The sequence below is a fragment of the Stenella coeruleoalba genome, assembly GCF_951394435.1.
Source record: "Stenella coeruleoalba genome assembly, chromosome: 11".
Lineage (NCBI taxonomy): Eukaryota > Metazoa > Chordata > Mammalia > Artiodactyla > Delphinidae > Stenella > Stenella coeruleoalba.
This window is the reverse complement of record NC_137157.1, coordinates 91,979,314-92,004,769: the sequence shown is the minus strand read 5'-3', so window position 1 is coordinate 92,004,769 and position 25,456 is coordinate 91,979,314. Positions and strand designations below refer to the sequence as shown.

At 47.7% G+C, this 25,456-nt stretch overlaps 1 protein-coding gene across 2 annotated transcripts in view; it reads left to right on the top strand.

The window, feature by feature from the left end:
• The window catches only part of FAM234B (family with sequence similarity 234 member B), a gene marked incomplete at its 3' end in the record, with an annotated part of 35,737 nt that overhangs the window by 6,318 nt on the left and 3,963 nt on the right, over positions 1–25,456 (top strand). For both annotated transcript variants that reach the window (XM_079936164.1, XM_079936163.1), the window contains exons 2-11: positions 3,844–4,242; positions 7,692–7,790; positions 11,322–11,510; positions 12,965–13,095; positions 17,771–17,918; positions 18,262–18,403; positions 19,413–19,556; positions 19,726–19,807; positions 22,227–22,382; positions 24,517–24,634. In XM_079936164.1, coding sequence (XP_079792290.1) covers positions 3,844–4,242; positions 7,692–7,790; positions 11,322–11,510; positions 12,965–13,095; positions 17,771–17,918; positions 18,262–18,403; positions 19,413–19,556; positions 19,726–19,807; positions 22,227–22,382; positions 24,517–24,634 — 1,608 coding nt within the window. The remainder of the gene's footprint in view (positions 1–3,843; positions 4,243–7,691; positions 7,791–11,321; positions 11,511–12,964; positions 13,096–17,770; positions 17,919–18,261; positions 18,404–19,412; positions 19,557–19,725; positions 19,808–22,226; positions 22,383–24,516; positions 24,635–25,456) is intronic.

The window sequence follows — 25,456 nt, the reverse complement described above, 5'->3', positions numbered from 1 at the left end:
GAGGGATCAGTTCAACAGCGGCTTTTTTTCAAAGAATGACAAAGTGAGAGAGAGGCATGGACATATATACAGTACCAAGCGTAAAATAGATAGCTAGTGGGAAGCAGCCGCATAGCACAGGGAGATCAGCTCAGTGCTTTGTGACCACCTAGAGGGGTGGGATAGGGAGGGTGGGGGGGAGGGAGACGCAAGAGGGAAGAGATATCGGATATATGTATATGTATAGCTGATTCACTGTTATACAGCAGAAGCTAACACACCATTGTAAAGCAATTATACTCCAATAAAGATGTTAAAAAAAAGAAAACAAAAAGAATGCTTGCAATTTAGTTTTATAGATTTATTAAAGAATTTACAGATTTCTGCAGCGTGTGCAGTCGAGCTTTCTTCCTGCCTGTGATAGTATATCATATAATAAAAGTGCATTTCCTTTAAACCGTTTTGTTCGCCAGTATTTCATTCATGATTTCACTTTGGCAAAGGTGCTGTTTTAGGCTGTGTTTGTTGCAGGGTGGAAAGTGACTAGCAAGACTGAATTCAGTAAGGGTCGATGCTACATTTTTCACTAAAAACTGTGCAATTACAGGACAGCTTGAGTGTGTGTAGAAAGCGCGTGGGAGTTTTAGTTGAATCAGTTGTGTGATGGGGCTACCAAGGAAGCTGGCCCGCTCCTAGGTTACAGGAATTGAACTGTAGTGTCCTCTCTGACTAGGGAGGACACCGTTCTGCTCTTCTCTGCCCTGGTCACGCTGCACCCTGGGGACTGTATTCACGTCTGGGAACCATCCTTTAAAGAGCACAGACATGTCACTTTGTGTCCAGAGGAGAGTGACCAGGGTGTTGTGGAGCATCTGAAACAATGCGTCTTCAAGTAATGGGTTGAAGAGGTAGAGGTATTTAACCGGGGCTGAGGAGATTGGGTCAGGCAGTGGGGAGATAGAATGCCAACCATAATAACAGAAGCTGAAATTTACTGAGTGTGACCCTAAGGCAGGACTGAGAACCATGCCTATGTTATCTTATTTAATCCTCATAACAGTCATATGAGGTAGGAACGATAATTATCCCATTTCACAAATAAGGAAACTGAGGTTACTAAAGTGAAGAAATTTCATTGAGGTCACACAGTTAATGAGAGATGGAGCGAAGATTTGACTTAAGGTTGCTATCGTAAGGACTTGAGCTTGTAAATACCGTAGCTTACGTTTCTTATGATTGGTATCTTCAAGTATTGTGCATGGGGAAGAGGGGTCCCAGAAATTAAAACTAAGACAGGTAGTTGGCAAACGCCCAGAAGTAGATTCCTGAATCAGAGTAAGGCGCTGCTTTCTAGACGGGAGGGTAGTGAGTTCCCTGATAAGGCTTCCGCTGAGGTGTATGCTGAGTGACTGCCCGGTGGGCGTTGGTAAGGAGGTGCATGTTTGGGATACGGGTGGAGGTGGATTCTGTGACCTTCAAAGTCTCTAAGAACCCTGAGATTTGGGGCTGCTGTATAGGTTTTCCTCTTTGTCAAGTGTATTCTTTTTTTTAACTTGAAATTTAAAAAACTGTGGTAAAATACACATAATAAAGTTTAGCATCTTAACCATTTTTAAGTGCACGGTCTGGTTAAGAATACTCACATTGTTGTACAACCAAGCTCCAGAACGTTTTCGTCTTGCAAAGCTGAAATTCTATACCCACTAAACAACAACCCCACCATGGACCTCTCCCTCCAGGTGCTGGAAACCACCATTCTACTTCCTGTTTCTGTGAATGTGACTACATATAGGTAGAATCATACAGTATTTGTGTTTTGGTGACTGGCGTATTTCACGCATAATGACCTCAAGACTCACCGGTGTTGTATGTAGCATGTGTCAGAATTGCCTTACTTTTGAAGGCTGAATAATACTCCACCATATGCTGGCAGCGCATTTAAAACATTCTGTCAGGTGTATTTTTTTTTTAGCCAAAAAAAAAAAAAAAAACCTTAAAAAAGTATTAGAGTTAATATTACAACAACCTATGGTTCTGTTTGCAAACTATTATAAATAAAGTTATCTGGGATGGTTAGGGAATGATGGGCCCTAATTAATAAAACCATTCGGTTCATAGAGGAAATATAAAAATTATGGGAGTCAGCTGCACTGACTCTGTGGCATACCCTGGAGGTACTATTGTGCATGAAATTTCTAATAATTGCTTAATTTTCTTTTAATTTAATACCTTAAAAAATCAAACTCAGTATTTATTGGACAAAAGGAAGTGACATCACGAAGATCCCAGTGACCAGAGAACATGAGAAATCCTTCCTTTTCCCCTTTTAAATATCCGGGTTGTATTTTCTTTTTTATATGTCTTCTTAACAAAGGATTTAACCATAGAGTTTCCATTAGTGATAGCTTACCAGGTAATTTCCAAAACCAGCCACTTTTTCTTGGTTTTTATTTGGCTATAGCCTAAAATAAAGGCATAAACTCATCCAGTCGCTGGCTGCAAGGGCCAGGGGTGGCTCAGGAAGAGGTGGGCTTAAGCCCCCCGTAATGCCTGCCTCTGGCCACCCCTGCAAAGATATGGTCTCAGTCAAACCAGGGTGCCTGTTGTGTAAACCAGCCTCAAGACAAGTCGTTCACCTCCTTGTGCCGGCTGGATCCCACCCATCTCGGATGCAGGCTCAGAATAGCAGTTTTCGGGTAACCACTGTTTACTGAAACATGTACTGAAAGGGCGATAGACTTGCAGGGAGGTTCTCAAAACCAAGTTTTTGGTAAGACGTCTCCAGATGACTTTCAGCATTTGACTTTCTATGTGGTTTCCATAGCAACAACTGGGAAGTCACACATACTGGCCTGTGAGGAGCAGGCCAACTGTGCAGAGAACAGTTGTTCTAAAGGTTTAGTGGAGGGAATTACCTGACAGTCCAGTGGTTAAGACTTTGCCTTCCAATGCAGGGGGTGTGGATTCAATCCCTGGTCAGGGAGCTAAGATCCCACATGCCTGGGGGTCAAAAAACCGAAACATAAAACAGAAACAATTTTGTAACAAATTCAATAAAGACTTTAAAGAGGGACTTCCTGGTGGCGCAGTGGTCGGGAGTCCACCAGCCAATGCAGGGGTCGTGGGTTGGAACTCTGGTCCGGGAAGATCCCACATGCCACAGAGCAGCTAAGCCCATGTGCCACAACTACTGAACCTGCCCTCTAGAGCCCGTGAGCCACAGCTACTGAGCCTATGTGCCACAACTACTGAAGCCCGCATGCTTAGAACCTGTTGTCCGCAACAAGAGAAGCCACCGCAATGAGAAGCCCGCGCACCACAACAAAGAGTAGCCCCTGCTCGCTGCAACTAGAGAAAGCCCGCTCACAGCAACAAAGACCCAATGCAGCCAAAAATAAATAAATTTTAAAAAAATGTTAAAAAATATAGTTTAGAGGAGTCGCAGGAAAGATCGGAACGTCACCAGTCTGAGATAATCAAAGGAAGTATGCGCATCAGGTGTATGGAAGGTTTCATAGAAGAGCTATGGTCTTTTTTGTCAGAGTCACACAAATTAAGAGAGGGCTTTTTTTAAAAAAAAAAGCTAAAATGTATTTGAAATTTGCCACTTTCTTTGTTTCTTTTGCAATGTTCTTAAGCTCATGAAAGCAATAATTCTAGAGCACTGATTTTCTTTTTTTCCCCCATTCTTTCCCCCTTTTCGCTGGAATCTATTTTATAGACGGCTCCAAGGTTCAGGCTTGTCAACGTAGATTTGTTCCGTTCTGTTCTGTGTGTTCTCCTAGGTGTTTACTGTTGCTGTGTGTTTGCCGAAGGTCCCTCCTTCCAGGTTCTCCTTGACCGTCTGGCTTTCTGTCTTTTCAGGGAAGAAGAGCCCGGACCTGGGGGAGTATGACCCCCTCACACAGGCCGACAGCGACGAGAGTGAAGATGATCTCGTGCTTAACCTGCAGCAGAAGAACGGAGGGGTCAAGAACGGGAAGAGTCCGCTGGGAGAAGCACCAGAGCCCGACTCGGATGCTGAGGTCGCTGGGGCTGGGAAGCCCCATCTCTCGGAGGTCACCACGGAGGGGTACCCCTTGGAGCCCCTGGGGGCCCTGGAGCAGAAGGCGGCCTCCTCCATCGCGTCCTACGTGCGCACATCCGTCTTCCTGCTGATGCTGGTGATCTCCATGGTCCTGGTGCTCGTGTGTGCCTTCCTGATCCCCTGTCCCCCCCGAGGCCTGCACAGCACGTGGAGCCGCCGCTTGGGCCCCCAGGGAGGTGAGCTGCGGGACCTTTAGCTCTAAGTCTGTGAAACTTCATGATCGCGTGTCATTCCGGCAAGCTTCTGATTACGTTGAAGATTTCCTCCAAGTCTTTACAAATTAACGTGTGTGTCATCTAGCATTTCTCCCCCTGTGTGTGGAGGTGGTTAGGAGGTTAGGATTTGAAATGAGACAGAAAGATGGATCTGTATGGCTCCAAAAACTTGGGAGTATCGCTGCGCTGTGTGTCTCTGGGGAAGGTCTTAATTAGACGCAGGGAGGAGAGAACCCTGGTTTGCTGAGTCCTGCCATGCAGCCGGGGCTGCATCAGGGGAGAGCAAAGCTGTGGGAAGGGCGGTTTACAGAGAACAGTGAAGCTCCCATCCTGGCCAGGCCAGAGGCCACAGCTCCTGTAGGGCCCTTGGGGTTCTGTTGATTGTAGAAGCCTGATCTAAATTGAATTTCCAAATAATTTCTTTTTTTTCATTTTCTTTTTCTTTTTTTATCGAAGTATAGTTGACTTACAGTGTTGTGTTAGTTTCTGGTGTACAGCAAAGTGATTCAGTTTTGTACACATCTTCTTTTTCATATTCTTTTCCACTATGGAAAAGATTTGTTACAGGATATTGAATATAGGTCCCTGTGCTAGACAGTGGGACCTTGTTGTTGATCAAATAATTTCTTTTCAAGGAAAAGAGAGTTGCTTCCTTGCCGCAACTTTTCTTTCTTGCTCCTGACGGTTGGGATGGTGCTACCCAAGGAATTTTGTCTCATTTTTCTTTATTTTTTATTATTTTTTTTTTTACTGAATGAAAGTCTTTAAATTTTACCGTACTTTCCAATTTTCAGAAGTTTCACACACATGATTTCTTGTAAACCCCTTTTTTTTAATCCCCTACCCCTACATTGCCCCTCCTCCTTCCCTCTCCGCACTGGTAACCACTCGTTTGTTCTCTGTGTCTGTGAGTCTGCTTCTTTTTGTTATATTCAGTAGTATGTTGTATTTTTGAGATTCCGCATATAAGTGATGTACGGTATTTGTCTTTCTCTGTCTGAGTTAGTCCACTTAGGATAACACCCTCCAAATCCATCCATGTTGCTGCAAATGGCAAGTTTTCTTTCTTTTTTATGGCTGAGTAGTATTCCACTGTATATGTGTACCGTATCTTCTTTATCCATTCATCTGTTGATGGACATGTAGGTTGTGGAGCGGGTTTCTTTAAAACAGCTTGCCCTGGGTCAAGATTGGGGATCCCATCTAACTGTCGGTGCTGAACAGTCCTGTCCCTTGAAAACTGCACCAGGCTGAAGGGGCTCAGAACACACCAGCCCACCGTGGCACTTTGGTGTATTGACTATTTTGAGTTAAAGGCATTTGACCAATAGCAGGTGCAAGCGGGCCACTCTGACCTTCGATTCTTCCCAAAAGCAGGAGATGAAACTCCCAGGTGAAAGATGCCCTCCCTATTCCAGGAGGAAAGAACACTCTTATCACCAGAGACGGGGTTGAGGCAGAGAGACATTCGTACAAACAGACCTTGTTAGAATAACCCTCATCTTCCTGTAGTTCCCTCATATTTTTTAGTTACTTTTCCAGTCGCCGCTCTTCGTGCTATGCGGGATATAAACACTGCGGCCTAGCCACGTCTTTGGGTCTTCATTTAACTGTGGGAACTCCCATGCACATGCACAATTTTATTAAATAAAATATGAGTGCTTTCCCCTTGTTCATCTGTCTTATGTCAGTCTCAGCTAGAAACCTTAAGAAGGCAGAGGAAAACTTTTCCCTTCCCTACAGTATGCCCACACCCCTGCATCATCTTGATCTAGAAACATTTTCTCTCTGACCCTTCTCTGATCCCAGCTGAATTAGCTTCTGATGAGTTCTTCGTTCTCATCTTTACTTTCTCTTAAGGCAAAACTGGGTGGCTATGTCTTACGATATGTTCCTACACATAGAGTGTCTCTCCCTCTCTTCCTTCCTTTTTTGTTTTTTCTAAGTTAGCTCTTGTAATATTTATATACAGCGTAAAGACTAGTAATGAATTCTTGGTGTATTTACCACCGAGTTTAAGAAATAAGACCTTGTAAAGATCTTTGCAATTCCCCATGTGTCGCTCCTGACCGTATCCCCCTCTCCCCGCCAGAGGGTTCTCCTCTCCTGAGTTTTGTGTCGTTATTCCTTTACTTGTGTTTAAAGTTTTACCACGTAGATATGCATCTCTAAATGATATATTCTTTAATTTTGCCTGTTTTTGAATTTCATGTAAATATTGATATAATCACGTAGTTGTCTGTGACTTGCTTTTTTGTTCAGCGTATTTAAATAATACGTTGGAGGTTTATCCGTATCAATGTACTGTCACTGGAGTTTATTTTCACCACTAATTTTCCACGGTATGAATGTCCTATGATTTATCGATCCACTTTACTGTCGATGAGCATGTAGGTGACTTCTGTTTTTTAAAAAATAAGTAATGCCACAGAGAAGATTCTTGTGCATGTTTCCTGTTGGAGTGTGTAAGGATTTCTCTAGGGCATAAACCTGGGGGTGAAATGGCTGGGTTACAGGGTGTGTGCGTGTCCAGCCCTAGGCGTTTCTCTTAAATTACCTTCCGTAGTGGTTGTACCAGTTTACACTTCCACTAGCCATGTGTGAGTTCTCTCCGAGTTTGGCAAGCGTCCTCTGACTCCACACTGTTTGGAGGTGTGGGGGGGCATGACACTACCTACCTTGTCACTGCCGGGCGGAGACGGAGGTGCAGGTTCCCATCAGTCCTCTGCTGACGCCAGGGCTGGGCGGCTGCCCCGTTAATGCTTGGTGGGGATAGAACCGTAGGCTTCCCTCGTGTATGGAGGCCTGAGTGCTGCTAGGTGGGGATGGGAGTCCAGCCTCCCCACCCGGCCTTCTCTGACCTGACCCTGGTGGGGTGAGAGGGACCTTGTTACAGCCCGGCAAGGGTTTCCTCTTGGCCTTCGCTATGGGGCTGGCTGGGACCACAGTTTGGTCTGTGGCGTTTGGTTGGAGTCGAGCAGTTCTTGTGGAAAACTTTTCTGTCCTGCTAGGCTGTGCCTTTCCTGTCCTTTGGCTGGGGACCAGCTCTTCTGGGGCCTTCTGTGTGTCCCTGTTGGCATTTCTGGGTCGCCAGCTTCCGCAGCACCCTGTCTGGGATATGAGGCCAGAGAAGACCCAGGGAAGCCACCAGCTGTCCTTCCTTGGGTCTCGCCGTCCCCAGCCGGTCTGCCTTCTCTCTGCCTTCCAGAGTCTTCTCATGTTTGTTTTATGTTTAATGCCCAGGGATTCTAGCTGTCCTTGGCGAGAGGCACAGGCAGAAGTGGGTCTGTGTATCTTATCTAGGACCCAGAAGTCTGCCTGTTTTTACGGAGCATTCCCTTTCCAGCCTGGAGCAGGGAGCTGGTCTGTGTAACTTGCCGCGGACCCTGTGTTTCTCATGTGTCCATCAGGTGGGGACCTGTCTCCACTGGACCTGGCGGATGTGAACGGAGACGGCCTGCGTGACGTGCTTCTCTCCTTCGTGACCTCAGGGAATGGGAGCACCGCTGGTAAGAGGGTGTCTTCGGAGCCTTGGCGGGAGAAGCTGGTTGAGCGGAGGGTGTGAGCTCAGAGGATGTGCTGGGGCTGCCTCCTGAGCGGGCTGCAGTGAGGAGAAAGCCCTCGGGGATCCGGCACACGCGATGAGCCTCGTGGGGAGGCTCCTTGCATGTACATAACGCCTGGTTCAGGGAATCACAGAGCATGAGAGCTGGAGGGCGCCCTGGTCCAGGGACCAACCTGAGACCCAGGGAGGAGGTTCCTTGGCCGCACGCCTGCCCTGAACAGCGCCAGCACTTAGGTTGCTTGAGTTTTCTCTGAGTCGGTTCTCCCTGGCCTCTTCGATGATGATAAACATAGACTCTATCTACCTTCCCCTCCCTGGCAGAAAGCTTTTGCTCACGTTCTAACGTATCTTTATACACATACCTCTTGGCTGGGTGTTTCCTTTGACCCCGTCTGTTTGCTCTTCCATCTCTGCTCTCCATCCTGCTCCCCGCGGGATGGGAGGCTGACCCGTACGCATTACGTCAGGTCCCAGGCCACTGGATTTGGCCAATGGGGAGCACAGGCCAGAAGCTAGAGGAGAGGAAGAGAGTGACCAGCGGGTATTTATTCCCCTGGCTCCCCTCTGCCCGGGCCACCTCAGGCTGGCTACATCCTTGATCAGAGGTCACAGCCTCTCTCAAGGTGGTCCTCTTACAGGACTTCCTTTTTCTCAATTCCAGGAAATGCTTCCTCCCCCTGTCTCTTTGGGCCTGGGCATGGCAACAGTTCTGAGGGGCTGTACTATCTCTTGTGGTTTCCCTACACCTCGACCACATCTTTGTAAACGGTCTCTTTATTAAACCTCCACAACTTACCCTAATTGAGTGAGCTGGGCTTTTTTGGGACCCCAGCCGATACAAGTCAACTGCAAAAAAAAAAAAAAAAAAGTTGCATTTTCATTATAGGTACATGGGGGCTTTTGGTTTGTCCTGCAGCCTCCATTTAAGTGCATTCGAACTGAAGTCTGTAAACTGATACAGGAACTCTGGTTTGAGGCTGAGGATAGCCTACCAACTGTTTTTTAATCATTCAGGCCTTGGAATAAACATTTAGGTATGTTATAGAGGATTCTAGGCTGCATGCCTCTCTGACGTTATTAGAAATACCTTTCTGGGGCTTGCACAATATGCAGAAGCAATTTGGGCATAGCTTCGTTTATGGGAAGAACCTCCAGCCTAGAAATTGACTTTTATATGATTCAACCTTAATTATGTTTTTTTTTCTGCCTATGACTCATAAGCCTTTGAAGTAAAAATTTCCCCCATCCACTTTTAGAGATTTTTTTCAGTCATTTGGTATTTTACGTGGTTTGCTACATATCAGGACTCATGACGGCAAGGCCATGAGTTGGGACGCAATGTGGACCAGCCTGATTTGGTTATAGATCATAAAAGCAATAATAACGCTAACTAACACATGGTACTTTGTGCTGTGCGCTGTTGTAAGTACATAACATATTATGAACGAATTTATCCCTCGGTGTACCTATAATGTGGACTAATATTATTATCCCCTTTTGCAGTTGGGGAAACTAAGGGATAGTGAGGTGAAGGAACTTGATCAGTCTCACAGCTGGTAGTGGTAGAGCTGGGATCCAAGCGGTATAGCCGGTAGACTCTGGCGTTCCTGCCCTTGACCCTTATGTCAAATTGCTGTGCCCATAGCCCCAGCCAGTGGGTTCAAAGATCTGTGCCACTGAACATGAGGAGGATCGTGTTTCTTATTTGTTTGTTCATTTGTTCATTCATCCAACAACCTGCTGTGCACCTTACGTAGAGCTGCACTGGTTCTTTTGAGCTAAACAAGAGGAGTGTGGTCTCTGCCTCATGGAGTCGTGGTGTGAAGGGAAAGGGATGACCCATCACCACCGGGAAAAAGACGAGTCACGCAATTGATGTGGAGTCGATAGGGTCATGAAGGAGGGAGGACAGCACAGTCTATTAATCAGAGCATCCCTGGGAAGTCCGGGGGGTAACATACATCGCTGAGATTTGTCATGTAAACCGCTGCTTCTGGCAACAAGGTCTGAAAGGGCAAACCAGTTTGTCACTTGTTTTTAGGTTGTATGTTTAATTAGCAGTTCTGAGGAATAGGTACAATGAAGCTCTAACATGTCCTTATCCTTATTAGCTGTCGCTAGAAGTGAAAGGTGGAAGTGTGTGAGGTGGGCCGTATCCCTATCCTGAAAGTGGATGTGAAACTGGCATGAGAGAAAGTTATTATTCTGATAGGTTAATTGAGTGACATAAAGGATTGTTTGTTAAAGAGGCGAGCTGCCCGAATCCTTTGCCAGCTAGGTATTAAGTTGCCCAAGTATTCTTTCTTGACTGGGGCCAGATCAGCTGGTTCACTGGAACTCTAGACCAGGAGGCCCTCCTGATCTTTGCTAAGTATAACCTTCAGGGTTTTTTGTTTGTTTGTTTCACTTTTTGGCTGTGCCGCTCGGCTTGTGGGATCTTAATTCCCTGACTAGGGATCGAACCCATGCCCGCTGCATTGGAAGTATGGAGTCTTAACCTCTGGACCGCCAGGGAAGTCCCCAGGTTTATTTTATTTATTTATTTAACATCTTTATTGGAGTATAATTGCTTTACAATGGTGTGTTAGTTTCTGCAAAGTGAATCAGTTATACATATACACGTGTTCCCATATCCCCTCCCTCTTGCGTCTCCCTCCCTCCCACCCTCCCTATCCCACCCCTCTAGGTGGTCACAAAGCACCGAGCTGATCTCCCTGTGCTATGCAGCTGCTTCCCACTAGCTATCTTTTTTACGTTTGGTAGTGTATATATGTCCATGCCACTCACTCACGGTGTCACAGCTTACCCTTCCCCCTCCCCATATCCTCAAGTCCATTCTCTAGTAGGTCTGTGTCTTTATTCCTGTCTTGCCCTTAGGTTCTTCATTACCTTTTTTATTCCCCAGGTTTAGTTTTTAAAGAGATTGTTTTCTGCTCTCAGGGAGCATTTGCTAGCGATGATTAGAATTCAGGTACTCTGCTTCCTGCTCTACATATTCTAGATCAGTGTCAATTTTCTGAGCCTAGCTTTGCTTCCCGTTTTTTTGTTTGTTTGCAACCCCTCCTTTTCCATATTCTTGATGTTGCTCCTTTTATTCAGGAAGCACTTGGCTGCTAGATATGCTTGGCGCTTTGCAAAGCACTGAGGATGCAGAAATGAACGTGACAGGCTTTAGCCTTAAGGAGATCCCTGTTTAGTGGGGGCTAAGGTGACAGACACGTCGACAAGTGTGTTGGGAGAGCAGAGGTGCACACGGGTTGCCTGGAGGATGTCGTCTTACATGAGAGATGTGTTGAACAGATGTGACAGGTACTCTGTTTGCAGACCTTGTTGCCAGAAATACAGGAGGGAGCTGAGCGCCCAGGTCTGAGCTGCTGCCTTACCTCTATTTCCTTTTGGTTTTCTAGCCCCCCGCTCATCTCTCCCTCTTATGTCCTCTGCCTCCTGCCCTTTCTTATCTCTTTTGTGCTTTTAGGTGTCTCAAGGCCACCTGCTGTCCTCGTGTGCCTTTCGGGGATGAATGGCAGTACGCTCTGGTCTAGTCCCCTCCCCGAGGAGGCCCGAGATATTACCTGTCTGGATCTAATGCCAGGGAGAGTGGCCGAAACCGTCTGCCTTGTGACGGGGACACACAAGATGCTCAGTGCATTCAACGCGACATCAGGTAAACATCACTGACTGCGGGGCTTCTCTGGTGGCACAGTGGTTGAGAATCCGCCTGCGACTGTAGGGGACACGGGTTCTTGCCTGGTCCGGGACGATCCCACGTGCCGCGGAGCAGCTAAGCCCGTGCGCCACAACTAGTGAGCCTGTGCTCTAGAGCCCGCGAGCCACAACTACTGAGTCCGTGTGCCACAGCTACTGAGTCCGCGTGCCACAACTACTGAAGCCTGCATGCCTGGAGCCCGTGTTCCGCAACAAGAGAAGCCACCGCAATGAGAAGCCCGCGCACTGCAACGAAGAGTAGCCCCGCTCGCTGCAGCTAGAGAAAAGCCCGTGCGCAGCAACGAAGATCCAGCACAGCTAAAAATAAATAAATTAAATAAATTAAAAAAAAAAAAAAAAGATCACTGACCACAAGAGATCCCTGTTCCTGGGAGGCCTAGTCTCAGGTTAGAACAGTCTGGTAGGGAAGGGACTCCACTCTCCCATGGTGGGAGGTCTGATTTCCTGCTCTGCAAGGTAGATATTAAGGGAAATAAGGAGAAAGGGTTTGAGCAGAGTGAGTAATAGATCCATGGTTCAACCTGCTTGGTGATGGGATGGGGCTAAACTCAGTTATCCAAACAGAACGTATCCCTAGGCTTTCAGTTTCTAAGTAATCTCCCTTCTCTGTTCTTTGTATAGAAGACCATGGAGCTTTTTCTCTTTGTTTTCAGTATCTGACATACAAGGGTTCATATGTGAACTTGGGCATTAACCACTGAAAAATATGCCAGTGAAGAAGCTAAGGTGTGTGGAGGCATGTTGATTTGGCCTCTTTTATCGCATTCAGACATATGTGACAAAAGGAATGGGAGAGAATCACATATAATGTGATGACAGAGCCTTATACTTCCAGTGTGCCCGTTAACCTTCGACCTGAGGGAAGCTGAGTTAAATAGCCTCCTTCCTGGTTGTAAAGGTTGGGGTTTGGGAGTGGGGTTCCTCTGAGTGAAAAGAATTTCCGTGTGAGTTAACGCCAGCACTGAATTCATCTTGAAACCCTTTTATGATTTCTCTACTTCTATGAACACGTGGTAGAAGGAGCGAGTTGGGCTTCTGTTTGGCTGCCCCTGGATGGTTCCTTAGGAGTTGGAATCATCTCTAACAGGTCAATTCCTCCATCCCAGACAAGTGGGCTCTTCTTTCTTAAAGAGTCTTCAGCATGTCCACGTTACCTAAAAAATCCAGGTGTGAAGTTATTACATGGGCTTGTTAGCCAGATACTTGAGGATTTCAGTTCATACTCCCTGCTCCATTTCTCCCCAGTAAGATAAAAATGAAAGGAAAAAGTGTGTATGAGTTGCTGTCTGTCGTTCAGCCTGTTGAGTCTCTTTTCTGGCCTGGGAGCATTGCATCTGCCTTGGGCAGAGGCAGAAATCCCTAACTGTGATGAGTGTACTTATCTTCCCCCAGGGAAAGCCATTTGGACTTTAGACCCACACTACTTACCCAACGGTACTCTGGCTGCCCCAGGCGTGGTACTGCCAGACCTGGATGAAGATGGCATCAGAGATCTCGCAGTTCTGGTCATTGGGGAATTGCAGGTATGCTCCGTGTTAGGTGGTCCTTGTTTCTTACAGGGAAAGTGTCAACTTTGGTCATTTCCTAGTATCGTTATTAGAAACGCTGCTTGAAACCTTCTCATTACAAGGGCTCAGGTTTAAATAAATTCTCTTTGTGAGATTAAGTGAGTAAATTACCATTATGAACCCATTTTCCAGGTTCCGTTGGCCGGTGTGGCAGAGCTTGGGAGCCAGATAGGTCTATGTTTGACTTCCTGCTCTACTGCCCTGTGGCCTTGGGCAAACCACAGAGCCCATCCCAGCCCTGGTTATTTCGTATGTAAAGCGGGCATGTTATCCTACTTGCAGGATGGTTATGAAAATTAGAACTAACATATATGAAATGCCCAGAGTGGTGCCTGTTTCCACCCAGCGCACACATTGTTGGTCTCACTATATATATTTAACTTTTATTGCAACTATAAAACAATGAGACAGACGGATAGAAAGCTCATAAGATATAGAGAGAAAAAAATTGTAAGTCAGACAAGTAGCGACAACAGCACCCAAAGAAAGAGTTGTTTAACCTGTACCTGCAGATTGTGGTTCTGGTACAGCGGTCCCTAAATTATGCTTCTCAGTTATGCTTTGCTGGGACTCCAGTGACCTGGAACGAGTTATTCTCTGCACAGATAAAATAATAGTAGTTTTGTTTTTTTTTTTTTCCCCGTAAATCACAGGAAAGAATGTATTAATGGACAGAATTATCTCAATTTTAAGTTTTTATTCCTGAAGCTTTTCTCAGAGCTTCTGTCAAACTTTCTCTTAGACTTTTTCTCAGACTGTCTAGGGTGAGTCTGCCAGGAAAGGCTCGTGGACGACAATCAACCTGGAATATTTGTGGGAAAATGTGGCTCCCGATCGTTGTGCCTCATTTGGTGGCTTATTTTAATTTTACTAGACCTGGTTGTGATTTTTATAATGTATATGCGGAGTGGAGTTACAGAATCTGCAAGTAAAATTCTTTAGAATGGAATTAAACCTATCAGGACTGTACGGTTTTCTGTCAAGAGCACCATAAACTAACTCAGAGAGTTCCACCAGTCACAAGTTTCAGGAGCCCTGCTCTAGTGCCTCAGACGAGACTTTACATTTGTGAGGTGAGAGAAAAGAAGATAGACGGTGAGGGACAATTCCGAAGGCTAGTCGCTTTTAGGGGTCCTTTCTGTTTGTTTTTCTTCAGCTGGTCTCAAAGTAGACTGAACCAAAATGTCAGGAATTCTTCACATAATCTTTTTTCATTCCAGTGACTGTGAATAAAGAGACCTGGGAGTAGGGAACATTTTAATGATTACATCCATCAGGGAGTGATTCTCAGAAGGTCCCAAAGTGGAAAGTATGGGGAGTTTCTTTTTTTTTTAATTTAATTTTTATTTTATATTGGAGTATAGTTTGTTTCCAATGTTGTGTTAGTTTCAGGTGTACAGCAGAGTGATTCAGTTATACATATATATTATATCCATTCTTTTTCAGATTCTTTTCCCATATAGGTTATTTTTTTTTAATCTTTATTGGAGTATAATTGCTTTACAATGGTGTGTTAGTTTCTGCTTTATAACAAAATGAATCAGCTATACATATACATATATCCCCACATCTCCTCCCTCTTGCGTCTCCCTCCCACCCTCCCTATCCCACCCCTCTAGGTGGTCACAAAGCACCGAGCTGATTTCCCTGTGCTATGCGGCTGCTTCCCATTAGCTGTCTGTTTTACATCTGGTAGTGTATATATGTCCATGCCACTCTCTCACTTCATCCCAGCTTACCCTTCCCCCTCCCCGTGTCCTCAAGTCCATTCTCTACATCTGTGTCTTTATTCCTGTCCTGCCCCTATGTTCTTCAGAACCTTTTTTTCTTAAATTCCATATATATGTGTTAGCATACGGTATTTGTTTTTCTCTTTCTGAATTACTTCACTCTGTATGACAGACTCTAGGTCCATCCACCTCACTACAAATAGGGCAGTTTCTTTTTAAAGGAATTATGGTTGTTAGCAGAAGCATAGCAAGACAGTGAACAGGTTTGTGTGTCCCGAACAAGTTTAAAAATCTTGGCCTTGACATCACATCTGTCTTCTAGCCAGCGGTGGTGGATGGGATGACAGTTCAGGTCTGACTGAGGGACCCTCCCTAGCAAGGGGGCTCTGTTACAGGAATGGCTTCTCACCTGCTTCTACTCTGTGCCTTTTTTGGTGGTAGAGGGAGGGGATATGGCGGTGGAGGGAGGGGTATGGACTAGTCTCCATTCTGCCTGGAAAGTGATAGGCAAGACTAGAAAAATCTTGGAGAAGTGGTGGGTTCAGAGTAGTAGCTTCATCTTCATACTGACTTTTCTGACCTCTATACCAGCAAAAAAGAACCTGAGGAACGTGTTTGAGCTGCAGATGTGGAAGGAGGAATGAGACGTATTAGGTCTATGATATAGAGGGGCGGCATTCTTAGATCTGGGGCTGGAGTGAGGCGGGCTTGGGACACCTGGACATGGTTGGGGTTAGAGAACAGATCTGGGCTAGCATGTCAGTGGGAAGGGACCTTAGAGGCCATGAAGTTAACCCTCTCACACTGTGCTACAGTCGCTGATACACTGTTCCAGATACATTGGCACCCATTCCCTCTGAGTCCTCAGGCTGATGGCAATAGTGCTAATTTGTGAGACAGTCCATTTTGTTCCTGGCCCACTCTAGAAAATTCTTACTGGTGAGAAATCTGCTTTCTCATAGCTTCCATTCATGGTGCCGCTTCAGCTCCATAGAATACTCTGAATCCAATCCTCTTTCTACATGAACGCCCTTTTGCTGGAAGCCTGGTCCCTCTACAGCCTGCCATTCTCAAGGCTAAACAGTCCCGATTTCTCACACTGTGCCTCACGCAAAATGATCCAGAACCCTCTCTTTCTTGATTTCTTTCTTTTTTCACTACACCTTGTCCGTATCTCTTTTATAATATGGTACCCATAAACGAAAACAGTATTCTATTTGTAATAGAACCAGTTATATCAACATAAGGAAATTGTTGCTTCTTTTGATATAGACTCTGTTTATCTATAAATGCAGCCAAAGGCTGTGATAGCCTTTCTAAGAATCAGTTTTTGTTTATAACCCGTTAAAATACCCACGTCTTTTTTCCCTACTTCTTTCATTTTTTTCCTTCCAGTGTTACTGAGCTATAGTTGGCATACAGCACCGTATAAGTTTAAGGTGTACAGCACAATGATCTGACTTACGTACATCATGAAATGGTGACCACAGGAAGTTTAGTGAACATCCATCATCTCGTGCTGATACAAAATTAAAGAAATAGAAAAAATTTTTTCCTTGTGATGAGAACTCTTAGGATTGACTCTCTTAACTTTTCTACATAACGTACAGCAGTGTTAATTATGTTTCTCATGTTGTGCATTATATCCCTAGTACTTACTTATCTTATAAGTGGAAGTTTCTACCTTTTGACAGCCTTCATCCAATCCTCCCTCCTACCATCCTTCCCTCTAGTAACCACAAATCTGATCTCTTTTTCTATGAGTTTATTTGTTTTTGAAGTATAACTGACCTACAGCCCTGTGTTAGTTCCTGGTGAACAACGTACTGATTTGATATTTCTGTACATTTCAAAATGATCACCACAATAAGTCTTGTTACCGTAACATACCCACGTCTTAATTAATGGCCCAATCTTTTCTTCCAGATTTTGATCCATCTTCCAGTCTAAGACTTTTTGGAATTTTGAGTCTGTCAAACAGCCTATTACCTATCGCTCTCAGCTTTGTGATCAACTTGAATTCTGTTCATTCAGGTCTTTGATAAGAATGATTAACAGGAATGAGATAATAGCTGGGTGCTGTGACATTCCACTGAAACCTCCCTCTGGGTTGACATTGGCCCTTTCTCGGGGTACACTGAGAACCACATTTCTTTATCTTGTCCATAAGAATTCATGATGATAAACTCTGTCAAAAGCTTTACTGAAGTCAAGATACCGATGTAGTCTTTACACTTCCCAACCAGTGACTCTATTCCCAAAAGAAAATCCTCTAGCGCAGGGGTTGGCAAACTGTGGCCTGCAGTTTGTTTTCATAAAGTTTTATTGGGACGCAGTCACCCTGCTCATTCGTGTATTATCTGTGGCTGCTGTCACGCTAGAGTGGCAGAGTGGAGTAGCTGCTACGGAGACCGTCTGGCTGGCAAAACGTCACATATTTACTGTCTGACACGTCACAGAAAAGGTTTGCGGATCTCTGCTTGGTAGTGAGGTTGATGGTGGCCAGGCCAGATGTGTATGTCATGATGGGAGCACACTGCCTGCGCTGATTCTCCTGGGACCAAATGTTACTGGGGATTTCTGGGTATGGGGGCAGAGACCCGGGGTCGGCTGTACTCTGTTTAGCTCTAGGCTAGAGTTCTTTGCCTCAGGAGACCGAGGCAACAACTGTGCTTTGGAGAACTTCCCCGAGCTACCGTCTAACAAGGGAACGGGGCACTTGCCCCACTTTCTAACTTCCAGGGAAATAGAACGAAGTGGGCTTGGCTTTGGGTTTTCCAACTTTGGGAGGTGTTTCTGACCTCTTCGCTAATGAGCAAGCAGTGCCTATCTAGAGAAACGAGTTGATTCGGAAACGATTAGGCGTCTATGGATTCAACCCCCGTCTTTCACTTCGTCAGCCAGATCTGTGCTTCCTGCTGGTGTCTGGCCGGACAGGGAGTCCCGTGGGCCGACCCGTGAAGTACAACATCGTCGGAGTGGGGAACCTGATCGGCCCTCAGGTTTACATCACCACCAATGGGGCTGCCTACATCCTGTTTGGCTTTGGTAAGAAGCAAGGCTCATTTTTGCTACTGTCCCCATGGGTGTATGGTGAGGCCCTCCTGATGTGACGTAGAGAAAGCCTGGAGTCAGCAAGCCTGGAGTCACTGACACCAGCCCTCCGTCACCTCCTCTGCCCGGGCCCCCTGCCGCGCGGCATTCACTCTTCTCCAATGAGAAGCTCTGCCCAGCGTCCACTTAAGCACTTCCCCACTCGTTCCCTGCTGGGCCGGGCGGGCTGTGTTGGACCCATCCCCCTGCCCAGGCTCTGGGTCTCTCACTCCCATCCTCACCCTGGGAAAATGCCGTAAAGTTCACCTTCTCCGTGTTGGTTCTTCTGTGCCGCTAGGAAATATCCAGGCTGTCGCCCTGCGGGACATTTTTGTTCAGGCCCAGAATCGAGACAGCTTACCACCTTCCCTGCAGATAGACGAGCCCGACTGGGAGAGGCGGAGATCCATCAACCTGTCTGAGCTCATCGACATTTACAGGTGGGCAGCCGTCTGGCCCCGTCACAGGGAAACCGAGTCATCGTCTGGTTGGGCTGGTGAACACGTGGGCAAACGTTTGCGGGGGAAACAGTGCTGGCCTTCATGTACCACCTTCTGACCTGGTTAAGGGGAGTTCCAAGGGCTCTTCTCTTGGTGACATGAAGCGTTGGCGTCTACGTGTGGGTGACCATGGCGTGTGATCACTTCGCACCTGGGCGGCGAAGAAGGATATTCGTTTGGCGTGGCAGTCAGAGCAGGGCAGGGTGAGACTGGGGAACCGCAGGCAGGGAGATAGATTTATGTAACACAACTGCTTGTAAAACTGTGCTGAAGGATCGGCCTTACTCTTCGCCCGTATTTTTCTCTTAGTTGAAGAATCACTTTGGCAGAAGCAAGGGCAGCATCCATGAAATCTTATTTTTTTTTCTTGTTTATTTCTTAACTAAAAGCATGTTGCTGGTTATCTACCGTGGATCTTACTCATTTCACCCCAGGCCTGGGTAATAATTGTCTTCGTTCTTTTCCTCCCAGAAGCTTCAAATCATTTTCTAGCATTTTCTCAGGCAGTATCCCATTGTGTCTGTGCATTTGACAGATGTTACATAGAGTGGTCCCGGTTGTACAGAGGGAGAAGTAATTGGATGCAGCGTACAGCGTGAGCAGCTGTCCGAGCTTAATGACAGTTTCAAGCATCCTGTCCCGACCTCCGGCTCCTTCCCTGCCACTGTCCTCAGCTCTGTTATCTTTCCCAGAGCATCCAGTGTGAGATGCGCTTCTCCTGTCAGTTCCTTCTGAACTTGCCTGAATTTTCTAGGGCTCCTTGGTTTCTAAAGAAACCAAGAAAAGGAGACTCAACTGGAATGGCAGAGCGCCCTGCCTGACGAGACCCTGGTGGAAGACAAACGCAAGGGTCTATACAAACATGTACGCCCAGAGGAAAAGCCCAAGTAAGCAGGGCAGGCATCTCATCCAAGCCTGAGACTAACCGTCGGGGTCTTGTTTAACTCAGCGACGGGGTGGAGCTCCTCCAGACGGTGAAGGTGCCGGGTTCCAACAGCAGCGACCTCCTGATCACGACCAACCGAGGCCTTGTCCTGCTGCAGGGGCAAAACCTCACACCTTCCTGGACCCTGAGCCTCCAAGGCCTGCGCAGGTTGGCAGTGTGCTCCTCGCGTCTGCTTCTTGTTCCGCTTGCCCACCTTTCAAAATCACCCAGAATGACTGCTCGCTATCTGGGGCTCGTGCAAGGGGAGGGGGCGGGAAGGAGTGAGGTTCTCTTTTTCTCCTTCACTTCCGATCACTCACGTTGTTCTCACTTGCAGCCAGCCTACTCCTGGGTATTTCACGGACGATGAGACGTTAGACTTCCTTCTGCAGATACCGAATGGAGTTGGGCTGAAAAAGGTAAAACCTGGGGACTCGAGATCAGTCAAAACATATATCCAGTATAAACCTGGTGTCCAGCCCTGCGCTAGGCATCGTGAGAAATAAAAAGAGCCTAAAGGATGGTCTCTTCCTTCAAAGAGCTCCGAGTCTAGCAGAATGGGTAAAATGAAAGGTCACAGTGCAGTGCTCAACTACAGCATCAGAAGCTTTGCTAGCTGCCCTCCTTCCTACGCAGTTCATTCTGGGTTCTCAGTGTACAGGAGCCTTCTGAAGTCTCTTGATGGGGAAAGGCAGGTATAAATAAATGTACCACTTCAGTACACGTACTCCTAGATTTCACAGAAGCTGGGCTAGCCGGGGTGGCTAGGATGTTACGGAGGCCTTCATAAAGGCGGGAAGGGTGAGCAGAGCCTTGCAGCTGAACTGCGTTTCTGGAGGAGGGTGGGCAGGCAGGCAGGGGCAGGGGCTCCAGCTCCCTGAGATGGACGGTAGGGTGTGTTCCAAGGACACACATAGGTCATTCTGATTTTATGTCAGGTTGTACATCGTAAGGATTTAATGACTGGATAGACAGTTTTCATTCCTTTAACGTTACAGGCAGAATTCGAGTTTTTAAAATTTCTTTTTTTTATAATCGACTGAGCGTTTTGGTTTATCCTCAGCATGAAATATGTATTTATATACGATTGTACCCTGTTCCCTGAGAGTGACTTCAACAAACACTTAATCATTGCCTCTCACGTATGCCAGGTTCTGTGCCAGGTGCGCAGATGATGGCTGTGGAGACACAGCATCAGTGAGAACAAGCCACTGCCTCGTGTGGTTCAGTCACCGGGGTGCCTGTGCCTCGGACGTCGTGGTGAGTGCTGGAACGGAAGTTCGCACGATGCCACAGGGACGTGGGGAGCAGATGGAGGGAAGGGTGTCGAGAGGTGCTTCCCGTCATTTGGGCGTTAGATGTGCAGAGTCACGAGAGCAGAGAAGAGGTTTGCTGGATGGATATAGGAGGCTGGGCAGAGGGGCCTTCCTATCAGAGTGGTCAGGACGCGCTCAGCTGCTGGAGGGCCTGAAAGCCAGGCCGCGGAATTCAGATGAGGCGTAGAGCCTAGGGTTATTTAGACATGAGTAGGGGACAGATCCGAGGACACAAGGACCACTTCGGGGAGCGTCTTCAGGCAGTGCCAGACAGGAAGGAAGCAGTGTCTGAGTGTGTTTCAAAGATGATTCAGGTAGAGACTGAAATGTCCGTTGGCTTTCCCAGCAGGATGAAGGAGGAAGGGTACATATGGGTTGGTTTAGAGCTGAGTTGCTGAAGGTTTAGGCTTGGGTTTTAGTCCCTGACTCCACTACTAATTGGTGACCGTGGGCAGATGACACAGTCTCACCCAGCTGTAGTTTCTGCATCTGTGAAACGGGAGTAATAAGACCACTTGCCTTCATAGGGTTGTCGTGACGGTTAAGTGGAATAATATGTGTCACTGGCTAAAGCGTTTTAGTGCAGTGTCTCTAGACTTCTTTTCTCCCCGAGACTAATGAAGGGAATCTTGGACTGCTAGCCTGCTTCCCCTCTGCTTGCTCTCGGCGAAGCAGAGTCTGATCCTGGGCAGAGAATGGCAGGCCCAGGACGCTGGGGGCACAGGGAAGGGACTGTCGAAGGAGGTGCAGGGCAGAGACACTGAGGAGAGAGGCCGTGGAGATGCTGGGGCTGGAGGTGATGGGGGAGTTTCCTGGGGATTTTGGCAAAGGAGAGGCTGTTTTGTTCTAGAACTGTGCGGTGTGAGGTATTTGGGGTGACAGGAGATACCAGTGTTGCCGGGGATTATAAATCTAATCCCCTTCATTATCCCTTGAGAGGTGCAACTAAGGAGTGAATTTTTCTCTTAATTTTATGTTTTTGCGCCTGTTCAGACTATGCTCTTTTACATTTGAGACTCCCTTTGGGCTGAGCTGCACCTGCCAGGATGCACACGACAGAGTCAAACTTGTAAAGCTTTTAGCCCAGGGGACGGGACAGAGCTGTCGCCGCATCATGTTCCCCGTAATCGTGGCAGCTGCATTGCTGGAGGGAAGGGATGAGGGTCGGGTTTCAGCCCCTCCACGGTGGGATGTCTGCTCCGTCCAGGACTGTCCCGAACGCAGAATAATCAGCGTCACTTCCTGTCCCCGAGCCTCCATCCCCTCATCTGAGGACGCGAGGAGGCCGAGATGACTTATAATGTCCCTTCTCACCTGGGAAGGCTGCAGTCCTTTAGACTCTGTCTAGGGTCCTGGGCCTAGCTGCTATTTAGCGCTCTCTGAACACCCCGTTGTTTGCATCTGGTAAGCTCCGCCTGTTAACGTATGTGGTGTCTGCAGTCCATGGGTTTTGTTCGGGTGCGCGTGAGTTTTCCGCTGTCTCTCTGAGGATGGCCTGTGCTCACCGTCTTCTCTTTTGCAGGTGATGGTGGTGGATGGGGACTCTGGAATGGTCGCTTGGAGTTACAGCATTCCGTGTCACATGGAAGAAACTCCGGCCACCTCAGCAGCCGCTGTGGACCAGAAGTCTGTCTTCCTCTTCTGGGCTGAAGGGCTGTCAGCTGCATCGCCCAGTCCTGTGAGTGAGCCTGGGAGGGTCCCTCTGTCACTTTGTCAGATGGCAGCAGCTCTCGGGGCTGCCTTGCCTGGTCTGCAGTGGGCAGGGAGGGTTTCATGGGGGCTGAGGCTGGGCTTGGAGGTGAATACGCTGAGATTTCAGAAATGGGCGGGGCCGCAGGGTGGCAAAGCAGGGGCGGGGGGACGCTGGACTGAAGGTGAGGGTTCACCTGGGGGATCACGGGAGAGAAGCTCCGATACACGGAAGGCAGGTTTGAGAATGTCGTAAATGCTGTCCTGCAGCACTTTAACGGGGTTGAGGAGGCACGGGGCCACCTCTGCAAGGTGCCTGGGGATTTTGAGTAAGACTCACCCTGATTTAGTCCAGTTAAACACAGCTGACCAGCACCTACTGTGTGCCAGGGACCTCGGGGTAGACTAGGAACAGTGCTGCCCTCTGCAGGAGAAGACGGGTGGTCCCTGGCCATCGGGTAGCCTGACAGAGGGAGAGTCCTGCGTTCATTAGCCCTGTGCTCTAGGACTTCACTTTTTTGAGTCTCGTGCTCTTTATCCGTTATTGAAGATGCTAATATGGTCCCTGGCTTTCGGACCAGATTTCCATAAATGGTTGTCCTAACTCTGCAGTTCCCTGACATGTGAATGTGGGCAATCTACCTACCATTTAACTTCCCGGTTTCCTCCTTTAATAAAATGAGGGGCTCGGATCAGATGACTCTCAAATGTAAGTGTCTATAAATGACCACAAAACAAAGGCATATTACCAATGCTGTGATAGAGGTGCACATAGGAAGTTGAGATGGAAGCACAAAGGGAGGGGGTAGTCATTTTGTTGGGGGCGATTAGGGAGCTTTTCTTGAACAAGGTGGCATCAAGTTGGGGACCTCCAGACAAGAAGTGTTTTAATGTGTGGAAATGGGCTCACGAGGAAGACGTCTAAGGGGGAAATAAGATTGGCCAAGGTCAGGTAAAGTCAAGTGAAGCATGTGTTTGTTTCACAGGTGTTCTTAGAGCGTGGGGTGCATAGGCATATAATCGTAGGAGGCCAAGGAAGGCAGATTGGGGTTGAAAGGCCTAAGACCTTGGTTTTCATGCTAAGGAGTTTGGGCACCATACCATAGGCAGTGAGGAGGGAGTTGGGCTATTTTCTTGTCATGTTAGCTGAGCCGGTGCTGGGATACTGAGGTGTGTGGGAAAGCCCGCTCCTGCTCTGTGACAGTGGTGGGAGCGCACCGCGAGCTTCCCGCACACGTGTCCCCTCCCCTGCTGACAGTGTGGAAGCAGGGCTGACACTCACTTCAGTTGTGTCGAGTGGTGGCTTCTCTTCTTACGGAGCACGGGCTCTAGGCACGCGGGCTTCAGTAGCTGTGGCTCGTGGGCTCAGTAGTTGTGACTCACGGGCTCTAGAGCGCAGGCTCAGTAGTTGTGGCACATGGGCTTAGTTGCTCCGCGGCATGTGGGATCTTCCCGGACCAGGGCTCGAACCCATGTCCCCTGCACAGGCAGGTGGACTCTCAACCACTGTGCCACCAGGGAAGTCCCTGATGTGCATTTTTTTCTGCTGTCGGGGGTCAGGAGATTGACACTCAGGCCTTGGAATTTTTATATTACGATTAGTGAGTTCTATTTGGTCCATTCCTGTTTATTTCAGGAACAGGTAAGATTTTTGTGATTTTTTTTTTAGCCTGACTCTTGCGATTGGCTTCAATATCCAGTGAAAGCAAATGTCTTTGGCTCAATATATATTTTTTTAATATGCAGATTTTGCCTCCACGAAGCCCCCCTGCCTGCTGTCAGGGAAGAACCTCTTCCTAATACTCCGTTGGCACCAGACTGCGAGGGCCCCCTTCAGTTTCTGTCCTGGGGCATGCCCGTTTCCTTTCTTCCTTTCTTTTTCTTATAAGCGAGAAAGCATCTTCTGGCTCTAGTGGTTTGAAGAAATTAGTGTTTGTTTAATCAGTGTTTTCAGCGCTTGGAAGTGACACGTCTCTCGTATGTGGGAGTTTCTCTCAAACACACCCTCATAGTTGGGATCGCAGGGGATGAGTAATCACCACGGTCTCCACCACCCTTTCATCTGAGTGACATCGTACGAGGTGTGTGGACTGACCTTTGCTCTCACTGGTGCTTGTTGTCAGGATGTTGTCCTGGGAACCGAGCCACCCAGCCTTCACCACCTGTACCTCCTGCATCCAGCCTTCCCCTCCATCCTTCTGGATCTGGCCAATGCCACTGGCACCGTGACGGCTTCAGAGGGTAAGTCCCGGGGACGGTGGGGTCTGTGTACACAGAGGAGGGGAGCGGATGTGCTGGCCGTGGTGAGGGTGATACCATCGTCCCACCAAGGGGAGGGTGTGTGCCTGCAGATGACAGCAGGACGAGTGCGCCGCGCTGCTCCCTTGCATTTCCCCTGGTGGCCCTGGTTCCCCGGGGCCGTCGCCCGAGTGCGCCCTCCCAGCGCCCGGCTCACGGGGTGAGGGCCCACAGCCTCCAAACCTGCTGGAAGCTGCGGGGCAGTGTTATCCCATCCCCAAGGGTCCACGGAGCTAATGTTTCAGCAGATGTTTACTGGGCATCAGCCATACATGCCCGGTGCTGGGAATACAAATCAGACTAGTTTCTCGACCTCGTAGAAGCTTAGGACCTGGAATTCACTGCAAAGGGTAAAGCAGAGGCAGGACGTTTCCTCAGGGCATGCGTTTAGGCTCAGTAGCTTTGGACTAAAGTGCACATGCATCGCCTAGAAACTGGCGCCAGGAGAAAAAGGGAAAAAGAAAAATCCCCCGTAATCTGAGCACTCATAACCGCCGTTCACATTTGGAAGTGTTCTACTTCACATGTGCATCTAAATAATATCACAGAGCAAGACTGGGATCGCATGTTAGAGACCTGTAATGCAAAGCCCTGGAAGGTCGGCCACCGCAGCTGGTCTGGGATCGTCCGATGGTCCCTTCCTTGGAGGGTCCCGTCCCACACTGGCCTCTGGGAGTCTGCAGTCCTGCGGGGGCCGGCCAGGCCGGCCATGGTTCCTTTCTTTACTTCTTTTCCGTATTCCCTTGCCATTCGGAGACTTGCTGT